This window comes from Rhinolophus sinicus, linkage group LG04 (assembly GCF_036562045.2).
Source record: "Rhinolophus sinicus isolate RSC01 linkage group LG04, ASM3656204v1, whole genome shotgun sequence".
Taxonomy (NCBI): domain Eukaryota; kingdom Metazoa; phylum Chordata; class Mammalia; order Chiroptera; family Rhinolophidae; genus Rhinolophus; species Rhinolophus sinicus.
In genome coordinates this window covers 170,310,787-170,331,775 of record NC_133754.1, presented here as the reverse complement: position 1 = coordinate 170,331,775, position 20,989 = coordinate 170,310,787, and the positions used below count along the sequence as shown (strand labels likewise).

The following is a 20,989-nucleotide window of genomic DNA, read 5'->3' as shown; positions in this document are numbered from 1 at the left end:
GCATATGCTGAGTCATCTGGATGACCACTGTTTAATTGACTAACGAAAAGATGTTAGTTCTCACATTTACTTTTAAAAATCAAAAAATTACCAAATATTTTGATTTTAATTTTCTTCTGTTAATGAGGAAAGAACAGCAGCAGGCTTAACACAGGTAAACGTGTGCCCAGTCACGCCATCTGAGCATTTGTGGGACCTGAGGCAGAGTACAGATGCAGGCTCACATTCCATATGTCTAAATATTTGAAAGTTATAAATTAAGCTAGCAAATATGTGTAAAGCCATGACCTTAAAATGACTGAAAGTTGGCTAACTATCAAAGACAGCTATCTTTATTATTTTTTCATGTCTGGGTGGTCTTGATATTTGATATGAGTAATAAAATAAATACATAAATAGTTCATAACATTTATTTTTCTTGCCTTTATAGCAGCAAAATAATATTTACATTATTATAAGATTATAAAATTTTTCACATAAATTGTGTTCCATTGACGGTGTTAAAAGCTAAACTGAGGCATATTAAAAACTGTAAGAGTTTATTTGAGAAAAAATCAATTACAGTCGGGCAGCACCAAACCAGAAGTGGTTAGGAGAGCTCCACGGACAGGAGCTAGGGAGAAACTTTTTACAGAGAAAAAGCAGAAGCAAAGTAACTTAATTAGTGATTGGCTACAGCTTAAAGCCTGGTTGGCTGTTTGTGATTGGTTGTCCTTAGATTTCAATTTTGTAACCCTGAGGTATTCACAGGCTTTGGTTTTGCTTTGCCTATGAAGGCCACCATGGCATTAGAGCCACCTCGGTCTAACGGCCTCCCTGTTTAATTAATTTAACAACAGTAATGTCAAATTGTATGAACTTACTTGAGTGATTGTAGTTCTTAGTTTTTTTATTAATTTCAAGTTGGGGAAAACATGTTCTTTGGTAAAGGAATGACAACTGAAATTGCCAATTCAATTATCAAAGTAATACTTAGATTCAGAAATGAATCATAAATTTTCTATATCATATTAAAACACTGAAACGGAGACACACGATAAATTATTCTGCAGAATATTAGGTTATATTTTATCAAATTACTGATTATAATGCAATCTTTACCATTTCTTAAAGCAAATCTAGCATCATACAGCAAAGAATCAATGTCATGCTTCAGTCATGTGTTCAAAAGAAACAACAGGTCCCAAATGGAGTCACTTATGCTAAGCCCATGTCACCAAACTGAAACTTAATACCTAACCTAATTGCAGTTTCAACCTTCCCCAGAAATGTAATCTTAACCAGTCAGTCTGGGATTTCCTGGTTAGCACCTAATAGACCCTTTTTGTCCCCCAATGGAAGGTGACCTTGCCTGAAAAAATCCTTTTTTTTCTATATGACTTGCTTGTCCCACCCCATCTCTCCCTTTAAAAACCTTTCCTTTTCTATAGCTCTATGGTGCGCCTTTCTGTTTGCTAGATGGGATGCTGCCCAATTTCTGAATCACTGAATGAAGCCAATTTGATCTTTAAATTAACTCAGTTGAATTTTTGTTGTTTAACACATGGTATGTATAAACATATATAAATATCAATTGCTTAATATTGCAGAAATGTTCCTCAGCCACCAGTACAACTGTTGTGAATACTGTACTAATTCATGAGCAACTCCAGAATCACAAAATGAGAAGAAGAAAAGCCAAGTAATGACATTCAGCACTAAACAGAAATAATTGTTGTTTTTGCAAGAATTTACTGAATTCATCTAATCTCAGAGGAAGTATTTGGAAGTTAAAACTTTGTTTCTTTTCTTACCTAAGTACTTCTGCTGCTGAGCTATTCCCTGCACTAAAAAGCAGTGTCCATTTCTGACCTTGTGAGATAACAGGGGAAAAAAAATATACAGGTAGATTAGATAGATAGATAGACAGATAGATAGATAGCTATAGCCATATATATATATATATATATATATATATATATATATATATATATATATATATATATATATATATATATCTGCCCCTGCCACCCCTCATTCCTGCAACAGAGCTCCTGAAACCTTGTAAATTCCTAAGTGATACGAGCGGTCTAGGAGCATTCTTTTGTTCTAATATTTGGTCTTTGACATTTGAACTTTTAAACTTTAAGTCTTTAATCCTGCATTAGACATTATACAGATTATGATTGGTACAGTATACATCAATGCCGGTTTCCAGTGTTAGGCCTCCTCAAAGAAAACCTCTATGTGACTAGACTGCTTGATGACCTGTAATTCATCACCATAATTAATGATACTAGTTGACTCATCATAATGGGCCAAATGGCTAATATCGCAGGGCTCCTTTCTCTCTTGTGATTCAGTTACATTATAAAAATGAATAATTTTTTTTGTTGTTCCATGGAACACTTCTGGATTTTGCCTACCTATGTTTCTAGTTTGCTAACTCTGAGACCTATGAATAAATCCTTATCATTTATTTCTAGCCAGAGCCTCCAGATTATTTTTTATTATGTTCGACAGGAGGCACCCCTTTACCTCCCTCCATGGGGAAAGATGCAGAGTGACCTAATACCTTGGTGTCTGTGACACACAGACTGGGCCTGCGCACCGTGGATAAGACCTGACTCCACACTGGGTCTCAATCTGCATCAGCTGCCAGGTGATTAGCTCAGGAGAGCAGAGCTCTCATAAATGGGATTAGTGCCCTTATAAAGGAGACCCCGGGTGAAGTGACAGCAAAAGACAGCCATCTGTGAACCAGGAAGTGGGTCCTCACCAGAGCCCGACCATGCTGGCACCTTGATATTTTAATGTTGGACTTCCCAGTCTCCAGAAATGCGAAGAATAAAATTCTGCTGTTTATGAAGTCACTCAGTCTATGGTATCCTGTTATAGCAGCCTAAATGGACTAAGTCCTCAGTGATCCCACCTCCTGGTATTTTTCACAGCCTCGTAGTCCCCTTCTACACTGCACCGAGGTTGGTCTTTGTGACAGACAGTATATGGCAGAAGCAATGGGTATGTCACTTCCAAGATCAGGTTATAAAAGACACTGTGGCTTCTGTCTTGGTCACTCTCTTTAACTCTTACATCACTTGCTCTGGCTGTTGAGTTGCTATGTCACAAGCAATCTTCTGGAAAGGCCTGTGTGGTGAGGAACTGAAGCCTCCTGCTCTCAGCCACATAAGTGAGCTTTGCAAGCAAGTAGATCCTTCCATCCAGTCGCACTTTCAAATAACCGTAGCACACACCCTGCCCCCCAAGCTGGCATCCTGTCTGTACCCTCATAAAAGATCGTAAGCCAGAACCGCCTATCTATGCTGCCTAGGTTCCAGCCCCTCAGAAAGGAAAACAGAATACATATTTGTTTTAAACTGACAGGTTTGGCAGTAGTTGTTACAAGCAATAAATAATATAGTCATTGTCTCAAACTTCCACACACTTGATTTTAAAGGCTGTCTAGCCTAATGCATTCCCCATAAATATTTTATCACAGAATAGTAAAAGAGGATTAGGGTGGCTTCAGTTGGAAACTGAGGACTATTCTCAACTCTACTTTGATATTGAAGGTCTGTAACAATCATAATGGCTTCAGGATGTACCAGTTTACATACTGTGACCTAGCATTTCCTTATCGTTTAACAGAGGCACAGGACTGTAACATGCATTCCTTTTTTTTTTTTTTTTAATAAACTTTATTTAATACTTCCTGAAACGGATAGTCTCCCTTCAGAGAACTGCTAGTCTGTCTTTTTATTTACTTATTTATTTAAATTTTTTTTATTGGGGAAGAGGAACAGGACTTTATTGGGGAACAGTGTGTACTTCCAGGACTTTTTTCCAAGTCAAGTTGTTGTCCTTTCAATCTTAGTTGTGGAGGGTGCCATTCAGCTTCAAGTTGTCCTTTCAGTCTTAGTTGTGGAGGGCGCAGCTTAGCTCCAGGTCCAGTTGCCGATGCTAGTTACAGGGGGCGCAGCCCACCATCCCCTGCGGGAGTCGAACCGGCAACCTTGTGGTTGAGAGGACCCGCTCCAACCGAGCCATCTGGGAGCTCAGTGGCAGCTCAGCTCAACATGCTGTGTTCAATCTTAGATGCAGGGGGCAGAGCCCATCATCCCTTGTGGGACTCGAGGAGTTGAACTGGCAACCTTGTGGTTGAGAGCCCCCTGGCCCATGTGGGAATCGAACTGGCAGCCTTTGGAGTTAGGAGCATGGAGCTCTAACCGCCTGAGCCACTGGGCCGCCCCACATGCATTCCTTTTTATCTTGGACTTCCCCTGCTAAGTATTTATCAGCTGACTTACTGACCAAGTACCAAGATATCCAGTAAAATACAGATCTTTCATGAGTGCTGCCATCACCACCATCTAGCTCCAGAACTCTTTTCATTTCATAAAACTGAATGAAGCTCTATACCCATTAAACAACTCTCCATTCTTCCCTCCCCCAGCCCCTGGAAACCATCAATCTGTTTCTATCTCTATGATTTTGACTAATCTAAGTACTTCATATAAATGGAATCACAATGTAAATAGAGTTCCTGGACCCAAATCCAATGTGGCGACGGAGGACCTCCATAACAAGTAATTCTCAGACACCAGCAGGGTATTGAAGAATTTAACTCAATTCTGACACTATCAACCCAGAGATAGCATCAGATTCCACAGGTTAAGGAGTCAGTTCTACAAGACACTCCTCTTGCCTCCAACACACACACTTCAGAGGACAGATGCAAACCCATGTTACCTTTGCTTCAGACCGACTGGATACAAACTGGAGATTCCAACAACCCCTCCTTGGGTTCAATTAATATGTTAGAACGGCTCACAGAACTCAGCAAAACCTGTTTTCTCACTAGATTACTGATTTAATTAAAAATAATATTAAAGGATACAAATCAACAGCCAGATGAAGAGATACTGTGTTTCTCCAAAAATAAGACCTAGCCGGACAATCAACTCTACTGTGTCTTTTGGAGCAAAAATTAATATAATAACATCTTATAACATAAGATCCAATATTATATTATAAGTATTATATTATACACTGTATTACATTATATTACATTACATTATATAAGACCCGGTCTTATATTATAGTAAAATAAGACTGGGTCTTATATTAATTTTTGCTCCAAAAGATGCATTAGAGCTGATTGTCTGGCTAGGACTTATTTTTGGGGAAACAGTACATAGGGCAAGGGAGCTTCTGTCTTCATGTGGCTTGGGTCCTGGCACAGTGGCATGTGGAAGCATTGTGGCTCCCCAACATGGAAGCTCTCCCAACACCCTCCTTTTGCGTTTTTATGGAGGCTTCATTACCTAGGCATGCCTGATTAAATCATTGGCTATTGGTGACTGAACTCAATCTCCATCCCTTCTGGGACTAAATCTTCCCACCCTCTAATCACTTGGTTGGTTCTACTGGCAACCAGTCCCCATCCTTAGGTGCTTTCCAAAAGCTACGCATTAACATAACAGAAGACACCTTCATCACACTAAACACTTGGGAAATTCAAAGAGTGTCTAGAGCTGTGAGCAAGGAATTGTGGCCTAAGACCAATATACAGAGGGTGCCAAAAAAATGTATACACATTTTAAGAAAGGAAAACTGTATTAAAATTGTAATACTCAATATATGCCAATTACAAAAGATGAATACAGGCCACATTTGACTTCTGCAATTACAAGAGCTGCTCAAAGTGGTTACCATCAGCATCTAGACACTTCTGATTATGGCAAACTACTGCTTGAGTAATGTTGACCAAAGTGTCCACTTGTATACATTTTTTTGGCACCCCTGCTGTGTGTGTGTGTGTGTGTGTGTGTGTGTGTCACAACTTGTTTATCCATTCATCTGTTGAACACTTAGGTTGCTTCCACTTTTTGGCTATTTGCATAGTGCTGCTATGAACATGGGTGTACAAATATCTCTTCAAGGCCCTGCTTTCAATTCTTTTAGGTATATACCCAGAAGTGGGATTGCTGGAGCACATGGTAATTCTATTTTTAATTTTTGGAGTAACTGCCATACTGTTTTCTACAGCAGCTTCACCACCATTTTACACTCCCAACAACAGTGTATAAGTGTTCCATTTTCTCCACATCCTCACCAACACTTGTTATTTTGCTTTTTGTTTTGTTTTGTTTTTTTAATAGTAGCCATATAATGGGTGTGAGGTGGTCACACATTTGTTTTTATTCCCTATTTATAGACGACAGAAGCACCGAAAAGTTAAACAAGGGCTTACAAATCATTAAATGTCAGAGCTGGGATTTGAACTCAATTAAAGTGACCCACTATTAACCAATATGTTAAAATTCTTGTGAGGCAGAAGTTTCAGAAACTCTCAAGAAGATAAAGGGGTTCTAGGGCTAACACCCACCAAGTAAAAGGCAAAATGATTATTAGCAAGGTAAATTTATCTTTCTCCTTATAATGTTCTCCCAACCCTGGGAGGCTGAACTTGCCAGGAAACTGCAAAATGTTGCTTAGGTGGTAGAATTCTTACTTTTCCCTTTCACCTTGAATAAACTTTGTCCAGAGTGTTCATGTAGGATTTAGACGGGAGCTTTCTTATGCCCTAGTTTCTGTGTCCTCTGGTCAGGCAACCTAAACCCAAAAAATTCTCCTATACATCTTGGTCATTTTAGTCAGGCCAGGACTCAAAGAGCCCCTCTTAACTATAATAAAAAGGGATCCTGACCAACTACCAACAGCCTCATGGGTTATACTTTGAATCTAAAGGGGTCAGTCAGCAAGAGCTGGTCTGAGAGGAATTCCTTGCTCCAGAGCAGAGATGATAGGTGACGTTTAAGCACCTGGGCCTTAGTATCTGGCAGACTTTTAGTCCTTTGAAACTCTGCTGCGGCTCGCTACATGACAGAGTAAGTAACATTTCTGTCTCATATACAGATCAGGCATACAGGCCTGGAGCTGACGCACAGGAAGCACCCCGCACGCAGACGGTACTCAAATGCTTGCTGGTGTTATTACTTCAGTCACAGATCCATGCACAACAAAATAGTGCATCATAAACATTTAGTATTGAGCAAACATCGATTATTAAGAACATATGTTCAAATTCTAGAAAAGATGAAAACGGGTTAACGACCACAGAACAGGTGACACACATCAATACACGGTTAGCTTACATTGTGTCAATCAACCGTGCTGGAATCAGGCATCAGATGTGATCCCACTGAGAGGGACTTCATATTCTAAGATGTGGCACACCCATTTCTTCAATATAGATTATTGAGCAGTAAAAACTTCTACATGCTTAGTGCTTTTCTTATGTATAATTATGTAAACTATAAAAGAAAAATATCCCTGAGATAGTTGTTATAGCTTGAAAGCGTGCCCAGCCTATGAAGACTCACCCTCTGAGTCCCGGCAGCAGCTGGGCCTCAGTTCCAGCCTAAGTGGATTCACACCGTCGCAGGACCGGCCGGTCTGGCGGCTTTTCTCCCTGCAGCTTAGCTGCCTCCACGAAATGCCTCCTAACGGTGCTAGGGACCCAGCTGGTCTCCACCACGCCCCTGCCTAGCTGAGCCTGCAGGATACGTCACTGCGCCCCGCCCCGCTCAGGCCCCGCCCCCTAAAAAGCGGCCTGCATTTCCCATGTGCCTCTTCGGCTGCCACTCTTCGGAAGGGAAGTGGCGTAGGCGCAGTTAAAGTATGAATCTCCGTGGGCAGCAATTGCGGGGACTGGGCGGGAGGCGGGACTTCCGCTCCCTCGGGTTCACGTCATCTAGAGGCGGAAGCGCAGCGGGGGCGGGAAGGTTGTAGATCCGCACGCTGGGATCGGTTTGCCGGTCTTTGAGTGGTCGCGCCCCCTTGCAGAACGCGATCCGACGGCGAGGCTGTTCCGGGCGCTCTCGCGTCCCTGGGTAAGTAGAACGTCAGCTTGGCGCTGGGGGATGGAGATGTGTGGCTCCGGCGTTGACCTGTTACGGTTGTCTCTGATGCCACTAGGCAGTGGCCTCCCCGCTTCCCTCGCCTCCCAAAGTTTCTCACTCCTCCTCTCGTTCGTTTCAGCCGCAGCCCCCGCCCAGTCTGTCCTCCACTCCCGCCTGCAGGTACCCTTATAAGACACAGGTCGAGCCTTGTCACATCCATGATTGACGTTCCCTTTCACAAGATGTGGCCCTCTTGTCCTAACCGGGCTTTGCTAGCCCTGTGCTTCAGCCACAGGAGACACCTACCCATATTTTGTTCAAAACCGACATCTGTTTGCTAGCCCTTGCGCATTCCCGGGCTTCCCTGAAGGCATCCCTTATCACGCCAGTAGAATCAGTTCCCCTCTGCTTCCCGGGCTGTGTATGCCTTTTAAAGAGCGCGTTTGTTAAAATTCTTTAGTAGGCTTGCTTGAATAAGACTATGTTTTCCCACCGGATTCTATGTGCCTTGAGGGCAGGAGCAGGGTCTTGCTCATTTGGTATCTCCCCTCGTTTTCCTTTTTAGCTTTCAGTGTGTACAGTTGTTGCTGGGTACGTTTTTTTAAGTGAATCGAGAGGCACCATAGATGAGTGATTTTCCTTCCTAACACTGATCGTGCTGATGTTATCAATTGGTCCATACATTTGGTAGTATCTGGTCAACACAACCTAATGATTAATTAAAGACAGTCATGCTAAATGTTGGTATCAACATCTGCAAGAATAAACATTTAACCTTCACACTTTAAATACTTGAGGCACTTGCAGAGTTTAAATTTGTGATTTAAGTTTCTGAAGAGATGAGAAAACTGCAAACGTTTCATTGTAGGGAGGCTAGTTGTTCCTGACAACTTTTAATTTGTTGTTAAAGTATGGTGCATTTTATATGCATGTACACATATTTTTAACAGGTGATTGTAAAGTGCTGACCAATTGCCACTGAACATAGTTGAAACAGAAAATAGGAAGATGGCAGCAAACCCTTCAGGACAAGGTAATGCATGCTGGAATTTATTTTATTACTAGGAGCTATTCCCCCATATAGGAAGAACTTTCCTCTCATATAATAAATGTATTTTAATAGAAAATTTGGCATAGGGCAGTTACTGTAGCCAGAATAAAAAAATGAATAGCAAAGTAAAACTCCATATTTGAGGCAGGTCCAACCTGTATCAGATATATAACATCCTCAATAGCTATTAACCCTGTATTTTAATTTGTGTTAATATTATTCACATTGTAACCCTTAGATCCTCCCCTAACACCTGTGTTCTTTTGCTCTTTTACTTGAAATCAAAACCACTTTTAAAAAAATTATAAAGGCAATATCCATACCTTTATCTTCATTTGCTCTGTAAACTTTCATACACATTTCACCTGTGTTAAGAGCTCTTTAAAGCAGATCAAGTTAGATAGACATCCTAAAGCAGAAGTTTTTGTTTAAAAATATATTTTTAAAAATAAAACTTAATCTCTAGAAAGTATTAAATCCCACTTTGTAAGTAGTTTCCTGCTTCAAAACTTGAAGCAAACTAGTTTCCTTTCCATGTCAAGTCTAAAGTCCTATTTGACCCACATATTTTTTTTATTACTCATCTCTGTTCTGATCTGCTCTGATTGTTTTAAACATTAGTTTTGTCTTATCTTAAACTCCATATAAATGGAATTATAAAGTGTGCACTCATTTGTGTCCAGCTTCTTTCACTCACTATACTGTGTGTGAGCTTTGTCTGTGTTGTGCCATGTATCAATAGTTCATCCCTGTTTATTGTATGAATTTGCTACAATTTGTTTATTCATTCTCCTGTTCGGAGGTTTTGGGGTTGTCTCAATTTTGGCCATTGTGAATAAAGCTGCTTTGAATATTTGCTTGTAAGTAAGTCTTTTTGTAGATACTTGGATAAATATCTAGGAATGGAGCAGTTAAGTGTATATTTAACTTTATTAAAAACTGGCAAAACTTTTTCTAAGTGATTGTAGCTTTTACAGTCACTGCAGCAATGTGTGAGAATTCTGGTTGCACCACATACAGCACTGACTGTTGGTCTTTTTTATTGTAGACATTTAAGAGGGTGTGAAGTGACATCTTATTGTAGTATTAACTTGCATTTCCCTGATTACAAATGTTGAGCACTATTTTATGTGTTTATTGGCCATTGTAAATCTTTTCTTTGTGAAGTGTTCAAGTCTTTTGCTCATTTTTTTTAAATTGGGTTGTTTCTTTTTATTACCGTGTTTCCCTGAAAATAAGACCTAGCCGGACCATCAACTCTAATGCGTCTTTTGGAACAAACATTAATATAAGACCCGGTCTTATGTAAGACCGGGTCTTAGGTTATAGTAAAATAAGACCGGGTCTTACATTATAGTAAAATAAGACCGGGTCTTATGTTATAATAAAATAAGACCGGGTCTTATGTTATAGTAAAATAAGACCGGGTCTTATGTTATAGTAAAATAAGACCAGGTCTTATATTAATGTTTGCTCCAAAAGACGCATAAGAGCTGATGGTCCTGCTAGGTCTTATTTTCGGCGAAACACCGTATCAAGTTGTGAGTCAGGATACAGGTGCTTTGTCACTACTAATTCCATCATCTGGATCATCTTGGAGTTGGTTTCTGTTGATTGTATTATTGTTATTATTATTATTATTATTATTATTATGGGTCACATTTTCCTTTTTCTTACTACACTTAGTGATTTGTTATTGGATGCTGGATATTCTGACTAATACATTGTCTGAATTCTGTTGTATTCCTCTGAAATGTGATGGTTGTTGTAGCAGACAGCTTGGTTCAACTCCTACTTGGGCCTCTTGCCTCCCTTGTGTTGGGCAGCAGCTGAAATCTCTGCCCATTCTTTGCAGCTTCCAGCTGCTGCTTTATTGCTGGGCTCCCTTGCGTTTCCCTGTGTATGTGTAGTTTAGCAGGAAGTGAAAACTTTGGGTGGATTTTATAAACATGTTTTGGGCTTTACTCCTGCCTTTCCCTCTCATGTTTCTCCCCTAATTTTTTGGCTACTCTACCAGCCTGAACTTTCTCCTGCAATACCTTCCAGCCAGTAAGGTGAGGCTATTCATGCTCTTTGTAGATTGAGGAGAGAGTCAGGCAAAAGGCCACAAATTCCCAAATCTCACAAGTTGCAGTTTCTGTCTGATTTTTGTCAGTCTCTAATACCTTCAAATAATGAATGTTTAATGTTTTGTCCAGAATTTATAGTTATATTTGCGGCAGAGTTAGTCTAACAAAACTACTCTGCCAGTACTGGAAGTCAGAAGCTTGCTGCATCTGTTTTAGTATATTAGTTGCATTTAGGACAAACTAAAGGTTACGTGAGTTTTCTAGCAGTGTAGTATTGTAAAAAGCTAGCTGTGGTGACAGCTTTATCAGCTGTAACCAGCTAATACTGTTCTGTTCTCTTATCAAATAACCATCTGTGATTTGTGTGCTCTGTGGACCTCACAGGTCAGCATTCCCCTATGGCCTTTGCCATCTTTTCCAAGTTATAAAGACTCAGATTAAAAATAATTTAAATTGAAACTTACAAATGAAAACTAAGAGAAATTGATTTTGGAAAGAAAATATGCTGCTAAAAGTTACACAGTGCAATCCAAATGAAAAAAATTTTTAATTATCCCTCTGTTCTAATAACATAAATAATTGAGATTTACAATTTTCTGGTCTTTTTTTTTTTAGTAGTTGCAATAAAACACAATCATTTTCAGTGTTGCCTTTGATTGCTCCATAGTGAAATCCACGATGAAACACAGTCAAAGCCACTTTGGCTTTTGTTACTCTTTGGTCAGAGATTTTGTTGGTGTCGTGGACCTGCTGCTATTGGCCACCAGCAGAGGGAGTCCATATCGTGTTCTAGAGACTCCCAGACACTCAATGAAAAATTTAAATTCTTACTTATTTGGATCTATTGAATTTTACTCTATGTATTAAATTATTTCTGTACTGTTTATTATTTCTGTACTGTTAGGGACTAGTTATTACGGAGAGTGAATGTCAAGTACCATAATTATACCGATAACTGAGAGAACAATAACTTGGAGAAAACGCTTGCTCTGTGCATTGTGATTTACGAATGTCTCTGGTGTAGGAGACAGAATGCCAGTGTGTTCCTAAGCCCTCTTTCAGATCTAGCAGTCTGTCGTACTGTAGCCCTAATCAGGACTGCTAAACTTCACAAGCTCTTGGCAGACAGTCGTTGACATCTCCTTCTTAGTGTGGAACATTTATATTGATTGATTAGAAGTAACATTTTGAGAATTTTAGTATTTTAAGGCAGACTGTTAAACTGGAATTTGTCCAGGGTCCCATTCCTATGTAAAGAGTCTTTCATTATTGGTAACGTCAAGGGCCTGTGATGATGTGGTAGTTGGATTGGTCTACCCTGATTTTAGATACAGAGAAACCTGGAGAAATACTGAGTAAGGAACGGGAATTCTTTGCTTTATTTTATAGTTATTTCAAGGAACAGTGGTGAGAACTATTGATTTGGGGCTACTCTGGAGGCTCTTAGCTGTGATTTCAGGGTGCTGTGTAGGAATGGGGTGGCATAACTCTTGGGCGGTTATGCCACCTCAGACCCCACTAGAAGTCTTTATGTGCACTGTCCATGGTCCAGAAGGAAAGCATATTTACCCTTCGGGCTTACACTAACTTGCATAACTTGCTTTCTCTATTTGGCTTAGCTACAGTTCCCTGTATCTACCCTTTCCTCCTGTACCTAAACAAAAAGTACACAGCTATACTTTATAAACAGACATATACTTAATAGGAGAAACAAAACACCTAAATGTTAACACCAGCCTAATAACTATTATTTTCACCCGTTTTTACAACTATTTTTTTATGTACTTTAATTTTCCTTTTTGTATCTTATTATGAATTCATGGCTTATCATAGACTCAGTTTGTTCCCTTTAGCTATCATTGTTATTCTCTTGAATGTTCCAATTGTGACAGCCTGGATAACCTCAAACTGGCTCCTTTGTTCGTTGAGCACTGTCCTGGGCCTTTAAAAAAAAAAAATCTTCTTGCTTTCTAACAACAAGATATTCCAGGCCCATCTTGATTATTTTCCTGCCCCAAGATGTGGAACTAGTACTCTCCTAGAAGTCTGGTTCCTCTGAAAGGAGGGTAGTACCTAAGACCAAAATCTATTTCCCATGGACTTGAGGGGGAGGTTGCAGGCATTGTTTCTTGCCATTGTAGTGACAGAACAGGGAAATATGTTTCTTTTAAGAGCATATGTTAATAATTGTTTAACATCACTACATCTTTTTACATTTAGCATGTTTGTTCATTATCAAGTTTCATTGACCACCAACACTGTCCTTGTGAGTAACATGTATCTTTTCTGCATGAAGCACCCTCTGCCAGGAATGCCTCCGCCAGCCCTTTTGACTATTTGGCAAATTTAGTAACAAGAGAGGAGGGGTTAGAATAATTTTATATCACTTATTTCCTCATTCCCATGCCACCTCACTCCCATGTGCTTTGGAAACAAATCTAGTTTCATGAGATTGTGATTTTTAATATAACTGATCAGATTGTGGATCTTTAAAAGTAATTTAAGTTTACATACATTGAAAAAGCTCGGTCATGCTTGTATTTATATGATCATTATTGATAAAATTATCTTTATGTGGTTTTTTAATGCTTTGCCCATTGTTCGATATGTACATACAATTTCCATGTATATACAATGATTTTAATGACAGTGATCCTAAAATATTTTTTGTGAACAAATTCACCTTGAGGGAAATTGATATTTCTGTAAACAACCTTTCAGTACTTTACAATGTGGTGACTTACTTGGCTCATCACATAATTTAGACACGATCAGAGTTTTAAATTTGCTTTTTAAGAATTTTCTATTTTATATTTATAGTATCTCTAAATCTCTTAAAAGGTGGACCCACAAAATTCTTCTAAGAATGCATTAGTCTTTTATGAAAAAAGGACAGAGATGTTTTGTCCTATAGTTGAAAATGTAGCTGGTGGTATAACTTGCCTTAAACATACGCAACTTCATACACAAATGGGAGAATCCCAATTTCCATTGGAAAGCATTTTTCCCTTTCCAAAGATCTCACTTTTGGATTCCTTTAAATAACACATTCCAATATATACTTACCTTTCCATAATTATCTTACCTTAATTTGTATTAAATCACTTTTAGGGAAGTTTCTATTGTATAAAATCAATAATACCCCCTTCTGTACTTCCCATCCCATCTAATCCATTGTCAGATCACTTGTACTAACTGGTTTGTTTATTTGCATAAACTGTGAGATAGTAAATAGACTGAGAATAACATAACCTTCCTTAGTGGGCTAAGAACATTGACAGTCAAAGAGACTATATTAATTTAGAAATTATATATTAATTTAGAGCCTATAGTTACTAATTTTCACACTTAATTGCCACAGTAACAGGGAGTTAACTATAGCTACGTGTGCTCTGATTGTCAAACATGCATGAATTTTTTTGAAAAAGGTTGTTCCTTCCTGACCAAGCCAAGAAAGGCATACATGATTTAAAAAAAAAAAAAAAAAAAAAAGTCGGTGAATCATGAAATTGTTTTTATAGGCAGAAAACAATCAAATATAGGCAACTTAATAATAACATGTAAAAGTTTTCTTAGTGGTTATTATGTTTACATAATATTCCTAATTGTAGAGATATGAGTTGATATTTATGGTTTGTGATGGTCGTCCTTATTAGAGATTGGTCTCTACATATTATAAGGAATTATTTAATCGCTGAGTATCTTTTTTTATTGCCTTTATTTATATAGCATCTAATTTTTAAGCCCCCCTTGGCAGATTGCCTTGATAACATAGAAGAGAAATTGTTCATCAGTTGCTTGGCTAGTAGTTGAAGTAAAGGTCTAAAGCTGTGGTTTGCAAATTACAGTCATTCCCCCTTATTCATTGGCAATAAGTTCCAAGACCCCCAGGATGCCTGAAACCACGAACCCTATGTCTAGTACGTTTTTTCTGTACATACATAATACCTATGATAAAGTTTAATTTATAAACTAGCCATAGCAAGAGATTGACAACAACAAATAAAATAGAACAATTATGCCAATATACTGTAATAAAGTTATGTGAATGTGGTCTCTCTCTCAAAACATCTTACTGTCCTGTATGTATGGCGTGGATATGCTGGACAAAGGGATGATTCACGTCCCAGGTGGGGTGGAGTGGGACGGTGCATGATTTAGCTGAAAATGCTGCAAACCTCAGTGTGTACGCGCGTATTTCATATGTACTCTCTCAGTGTTTACATGTTGGTATTTAATTCAAAAATTTAAAACATAAGTGGATGCTGCTCCTGGGCCAAGACGTTGCAACCTCTGTATCTTCTGTAAGTTTGGAGCTCAAAACCAAGCTCAATATTCAGTATTTGTTAAAGAATATATCTTTCTGTGTCCTGTCAGTTGTGTTCCATTTGTTTCTCAGAATTGCTTTCGAGTCAGTTGCAATTCTTTTACTTGTTCCTTGAAAGACTGTGTGTCATTTCTGAATGAAAGCAGTTGAGAAAAAGAAATATCGTTTTGATCTGAGTATGTCTAATGCCCTTTCCCTCCATGAAAGAGGCTTTCACAGAGAGGCCTAAAACTGAGAACTAAGAAAATCTCCACTCCCAGAGACTGACTGAGCAGGATAGAGATTGATCACTGCAGCTTTTGGACCCGCAGAGATTTTGTTAAAAATCAAATGCTGTTACCCAGACCTCGGTGATTAGAATTCTTTAGAACTGAATCTTAGAAGTCCTCAATCAGTATTATACTTTGCAAATATCTATGTATTATGCTGTTAAAATTGCTGGGAAATAGGCAGTAGGGAAACTAACCATCTAAGGAAACCACTTACTAGTGAGTGCATTATGTTAGAGAAGAGAATTTTGCTGTGTGGGTTTCTGGATGGCCTAGGTTTATAAAATAGCTCTAAAATGTTTTTTATTTCTCTATCTCTTTCTCTTCTCCCCACCCCCACTCTTTTTTAGGTTTTCAGAACAAAAATAGAGTTGCAATCTTGGCAGAACTGGACAAAGAGAAAAGAAAATTACTAATGCAGAATCAATCTTCAACAAATCATCCTGGAGCTAGGTAGGTATTGAAGAATGTGTTTTTTATATTCAGTGATATAAACATTATCTTGGAAAAAATAACTCACGTTGGTTGGCAATGGTTTGTTTCTTTAACATTGAGATTTACATGTTTCCTAGACAGATTTGAACAAATTAGACTTTAAATTTTATAAATTGATTATATTTAATATTTTAATTCTAATTAGAATATTTACTTTTCCCTGCAGCCTACTTTTAAAAACAAAGAAAAGGCTTTTGTATGATTTTTGTTTGTTATTCAAATTATTTCCAATGTCCCACTTTTTAAGCATTCTGCAAAGTAGATAAATTTAGATAACTTACTGATCTTTATCGTACAGTATTCAGTTTCTGCCATTTTCAATCTCTTCCCTTAAATCCATTCTCCCTTTCAGCCATCACCCTGACTTTCCCGTCTTTTTCAGCTGGACCTCTTAAGAGTTGTTTATATTCACCTCTACTTTCTCACTTATTTACTCAACCCACTACAATCTGACTACCAAATTGTACGAACTCTCCCCTACCTAGAATAAGTTTGAGCCTAGGTCACTTGCTACTTCCTTGTGGCTAAATCTGGTAGACCACCGTCCTTTTCTTGTTAGCCACCATAACATTATTTGACAGCACTGATGATTCGCTCCTTCTTAAAACACTCTTTCTTTGGCTTCCATTCACTCACTGTTACACTGTCTTGATTTCTCTTACAGACATTTCTCCACTGCCTGTCTCTTGAACGTTGATGTCCCTCAGAGTTCTGTTCTGGACCCAGTTTCCCATCTTTTCTACATCTTTTCACTGGACAGTTGCATCCACCTTCACAACCTACTACTTAAACGTGCCAATGATTTTTACACATTTGCATCTCTAGCCTAGTCCTCTCTCCCAAGCACCAGACTACTTCCTGCACATCTGCACTTCACAGTCGTACGGGCATTGCACACTTAGTGTGCCCCAAACTGAACTCATCTTCCCTTCCCTCTGTCTAACTAACCTCTTAATATTCTTGGATTTCTTGTCTCAATGAGTGGTACAACCTACTAGTTATCAAAGTCAGAAATGTGAACTTTGTTTTCCCTTTCACTTCATCTCCAAGCATTCACCACTCTCTGTTTTACACTCTGCAATGTGTCTCAAATCTGTCCATGTTTCTTCATTACTACTGATGCTGCCTGGTCCTGGCCACTGTCATTTCTTGCGCAATTACTGTAACTGCTGCCTCACTGAATTTCCTGTAGTCTTCAGTCCTCTTGAATACATTTATCAGTTGTGTCAGTTAGGATGTTTTAATCTGGAAGTAACAGAAAACCAACAAAGCTGACATAAACATCAGGACATATGTTAACCAGGAATGTGAAGAGAAGGTGGTCCCAGAGCAGCTTCAGGCTATGGCACGACAGTATCAGCAGTGACCCAGCTTCCTCATCTTTCCCTCTGCCTTTCTCCTCGGGTCAGCAGCTTCCTAATGGTCAAAATGTGACTTCAATAGCCTAGGCCTCACCTCTACACCGATAGGTTCCTATCCTGTCTTTTGTAATAGTCAGAAAGGTGTTCTCAGACGCCTTCCAACAGACTACCCATTAAGTCTAGAGGCTCAGAATCATGTACCTTTCTCTTGCCTAAATCAGAAACCAGCCTGGGGAACGGCATTGTCTTACACCAAAGCTCACACCGGCCTGCCTGAAGCATGGGACCACCGATAGTTGAAGTAACTTTGGGTTCCATTAGGAAGGAAGGAGGGAGCTGCACCTTGTAGAGGAGCGGACTAGCACTGCCTGCCATCGCCGTGGTCTTTCTGAACTAGAGCGCGGTACTTCTCATCATGTCACTCCTCTGCTTGTAACACTCTTTGGAAGTCTCCTGTGCTGCTAGGATAAGGTCTACATTTCCTAATCTATTTCACAAGGCTCCACATATCCTAGCACCTGCCTTCCTCCCCAGCCTCATTTTTTGCCAACCCCCTTCACCCTTCCCCCACCCTGACCTCCAGTCCTGTTGAACTCTAATTTCTTCAAACATGTCAAGCTCTTTTGCTCTGGGCCTTTTCGGATGCTATACCTTCTGCTTGAAACATTCAAGTCTTCAGTTCTCATCATAAATGTAACTTTATTATAGACTGAAGTATCTCATATCTGTTTGAAAGTAGGGGACCATAAATCATCAATAAAAAGGAAATAATTTGAAGCCCCTGTAAATAACAGGCTTTCTTCATGTACCTTCATGTAGACACTGAGAAAAGAAAGAAGGACGGAAGGTCTTTTTTTTAAATCCCTGTAAAGAATATATAATGAAAAATGTGATTCAGAAGTAAGCAAGTCTGTACCTTAAACAGCCAGGTAACTAAGATTCCCGTTTTAGCATTGCACTTTCGAGACCCTCCCTTAATAAGGACTTCCGGGATCATGCTGAGCAGCAGCATATTGCAGCCCAACAGAAGGCAGCTTTGCAGGTGAGCAAAGTGTAACTGACATTCGTGTCTCATTGGAGATTTCCTGGGACTTGGAAGCTAGCACAGTTTCTATTTTGTATTTCAGTGGAGCAATATCAATAAAAATGTTCCACACATAATTGCAATGGTTTGCTGATGTTCAATCGTGCCCAAAGGATTTGAAGGACCAATACAGCAGTTATGAAAGTATCTTTTATGGTGTTGACACGGTCATGATTGATTCTCTGCTGTACCTGGCAAGGGATTGCTTGTGCACAAAAGAGTTTAGGATATTTGGATGGACAGAATGATCTTAAAAACGGAACTGGCTAGTTTCATAGTACATACATACTTTTCCAATTTGTAATGCCATTATATCCTTTGATAGTCGAACCAGTTTATTGTTATGTGGATTGTTTTTTCAATGGTCAGCATGACTATAGTTCAGGAAACGTTTAAAAACTCTTAACCATAGGAATGTGATAATACATCAGTTTTAAAAAATACTTTCTTCCTAGTAATAAACAATTTTACTATTACACTGTTCCTGGGTAATTTAACTAAGATTCCTAGAGACCTTGGACAAGACATTGTTGCCTATGCTCTTAAATCTTAAAATGCCAGAATTGGAAGGGACATTTCAGACAGCCTAAAAACAGTCCTCCTTTTTTTAGTGACAGAAGGAAGTCACTGGTGGCATTCTGTTATTTACATTCCAACGTTCTGTACAAAATGTTGGTATCTTAATCACCAGTAATTGGCTGCCTTTCACCCCTCTCCTTCCAACTACTGCCCTTCTTTTGCAAGCTTCTGCTTTGTTGATCACAAGCACAGTACTTTGGGTCCTTTGTTGCTAGTTTTCCCCCAATCCAAGTAACAAAGTACATAATTCGTGTTTTTGACTCATTTACTGACTGTAGGGAATCACTGGGGAGAGAGTGGAGGTGACAGATAGGTACCTGGTGTAACTCACTAATGTGAATTCTTTATCACTGTCTAGCTCCTGTGTATTTAAACAAAACTAGCAGCACAAGAACTGATTTTTACAATAAATGAGTTCTCCAGCACTCAGAAAGGATAACTGATCTTAAAGCCTTGGTTGAAGGATTGTGATTCTTAATAGCTTAATTGCCTTTTGTTTTTTTTAACTCTTCCCCAGCATGCACATGCACATTCGTCGGGATATTTCATAACTCAAGACTCTGCCTTTGGGAATCTTATTCTTCCTGTTTTGCCTCGCCTTGACCCAGAATGAAGAAAATACTTGTAATGAAATTGACTCTGTAATAGCAAATGCCAAAGCTACTATCATTTAGTGCTCTATAAGCTGTGACTTTCAGAATTTCGGTGAACTTTTATATTTGCTTCTTTATAAGGAAGGTATGTGTAAGGGAAAGCAAAAAAAAAAAAAAAAAAAAAGGGAGGGTAACCAGGATGATGAGAATTTTGGAAGATGTATTATCTGAGGAATTGACGATGCTACCTGTGACTGTAACTTACCTGTAATGCAGTTTGGTTTTAATGCTAAATCATACTCTGAATTGGGTGGGCACATAAACTCAGCCCCCAATCCCCACCCAGTTGGACTCAATACATCATGTCCACACTAGACTTTTAAGAACCATTTATAGTACTTAACTTTAAAGAACAAGGGTGCTTTTTAAAAATGTGAACCAAAAGGCTTAAATAAGTTACATTCATATTTGCTGTTTATAAAATTGGTATCAGTGTACTTTTTGAGTTTATAATCACCATATCAATCTGAAATATTCTTTAACTCCTAACCAATTTCCCTATTCTCAATTTTAAAAGAAAACTCAAGATGAAGTTACCGACCAGTCTTAAACATTGTTTATAAACCTATGCCACTATAAATTATGTGACTAAATGCTATTAAAAACAATTATAAGAAACGTGGTTTTAAATTCTGTACATGCTTTTATTTAGTGTTACAACATAAGTGGTGTGCCTGCGTCGTTTTATTCGTTTTTGTTCTAATTAAAAACGTATGGAAGTTGAGCCCCCTTTTAGTTATGTTAAGGAGGAAGGAGTTAGGTTAAGCAGTTTCTCAACATGACACATGTTTAACAGAAACTGGGTGCTTCTTTAAATATGCAGTCTTTACTACTTTATCCTAGTCTTATGTAATTAGTAATAGAATCTGTAATGCAAAATAAAGTCTGATAACCATGGGTTAGACTAGAATTCAATTTTCATGATATATGTTTATAAATTCATAGATTTGTAGGTCCCTGAAACTCAGAAGTCATTTAGCTAAAATCTACATTATTTTACTTTTAATAGGATTGAAATCATATTATATACTATATCACAGATGCAGTATTTTATATAACTGCTTATAAGTGGCCTCATTTTGGCCTTGAGTCCTCATCCTCTCCAGGGGTAGGATGAAATTTAACCTTAAAATTCTAATTTGGGTCAATATTTAATCAAATTCATCTCCCCTTTCAAAACCTTTCTTCTCCTTGTTTGCACCAACCACACAGCCCCAT

General features: G+C 38.7%; 2 protein-coding genes across 3 annotated transcripts in view; one reads left to right on the top strand and one right to left on the bottom strand.

Moving 5' to 3' along the window:
• The window catches only part of SNX30 (sorting nexin family member 30), a 179,963-nt gene extending 172,488 nt beyond the window's left edge, over positions 1-7,475 (bottom strand). Inside the window, exon 1 of the mRNA XM_074330844.1 lies at positions 7,365-7,475. The gene's annotated coding sequence lies outside the window, so the exon portion shown is untranslated. The remainder of the gene's footprint in view (positions 1-7,364) is intronic.
• Positions 7,476-7,717: 242 nt separating this feature from the next.
• Positions 7,718-20,401, top strand: INIP (INTS3 and NABP interacting protein). 2 transcript variants are annotated; one of them, XM_019749570.2, is made up of 5 exons: positions 7,718-7,874; positions 8,834-8,916; positions 15,950-16,052; positions 18,407-18,497; positions 19,636-20,401. In XM_019749570.2, the coding sequence occupies exons 2-5, from the start codon at positions 8,892-8,894 to the stop codon at positions 19,729-19,731; spliced, it is 315 nt and encodes a 104-aa protein (XP_019605129.1). In that variant the 5' UTR covers positions 7,718-7,874; positions 8,834-8,891; the 3' UTR covers positions 19,732-20,401. The 2 variants fall into 2 exon arrangements, with proteins under 2 accessions (XP_019605129.1, XP_019605130.1); XM_019749571.2 differs by lacking the exon at positions 8,834-8,916 and having other exon boundaries at positions 7,720-7,874.
• Positions 20,402-20,989: the final 588 nt, after the last annotated feature.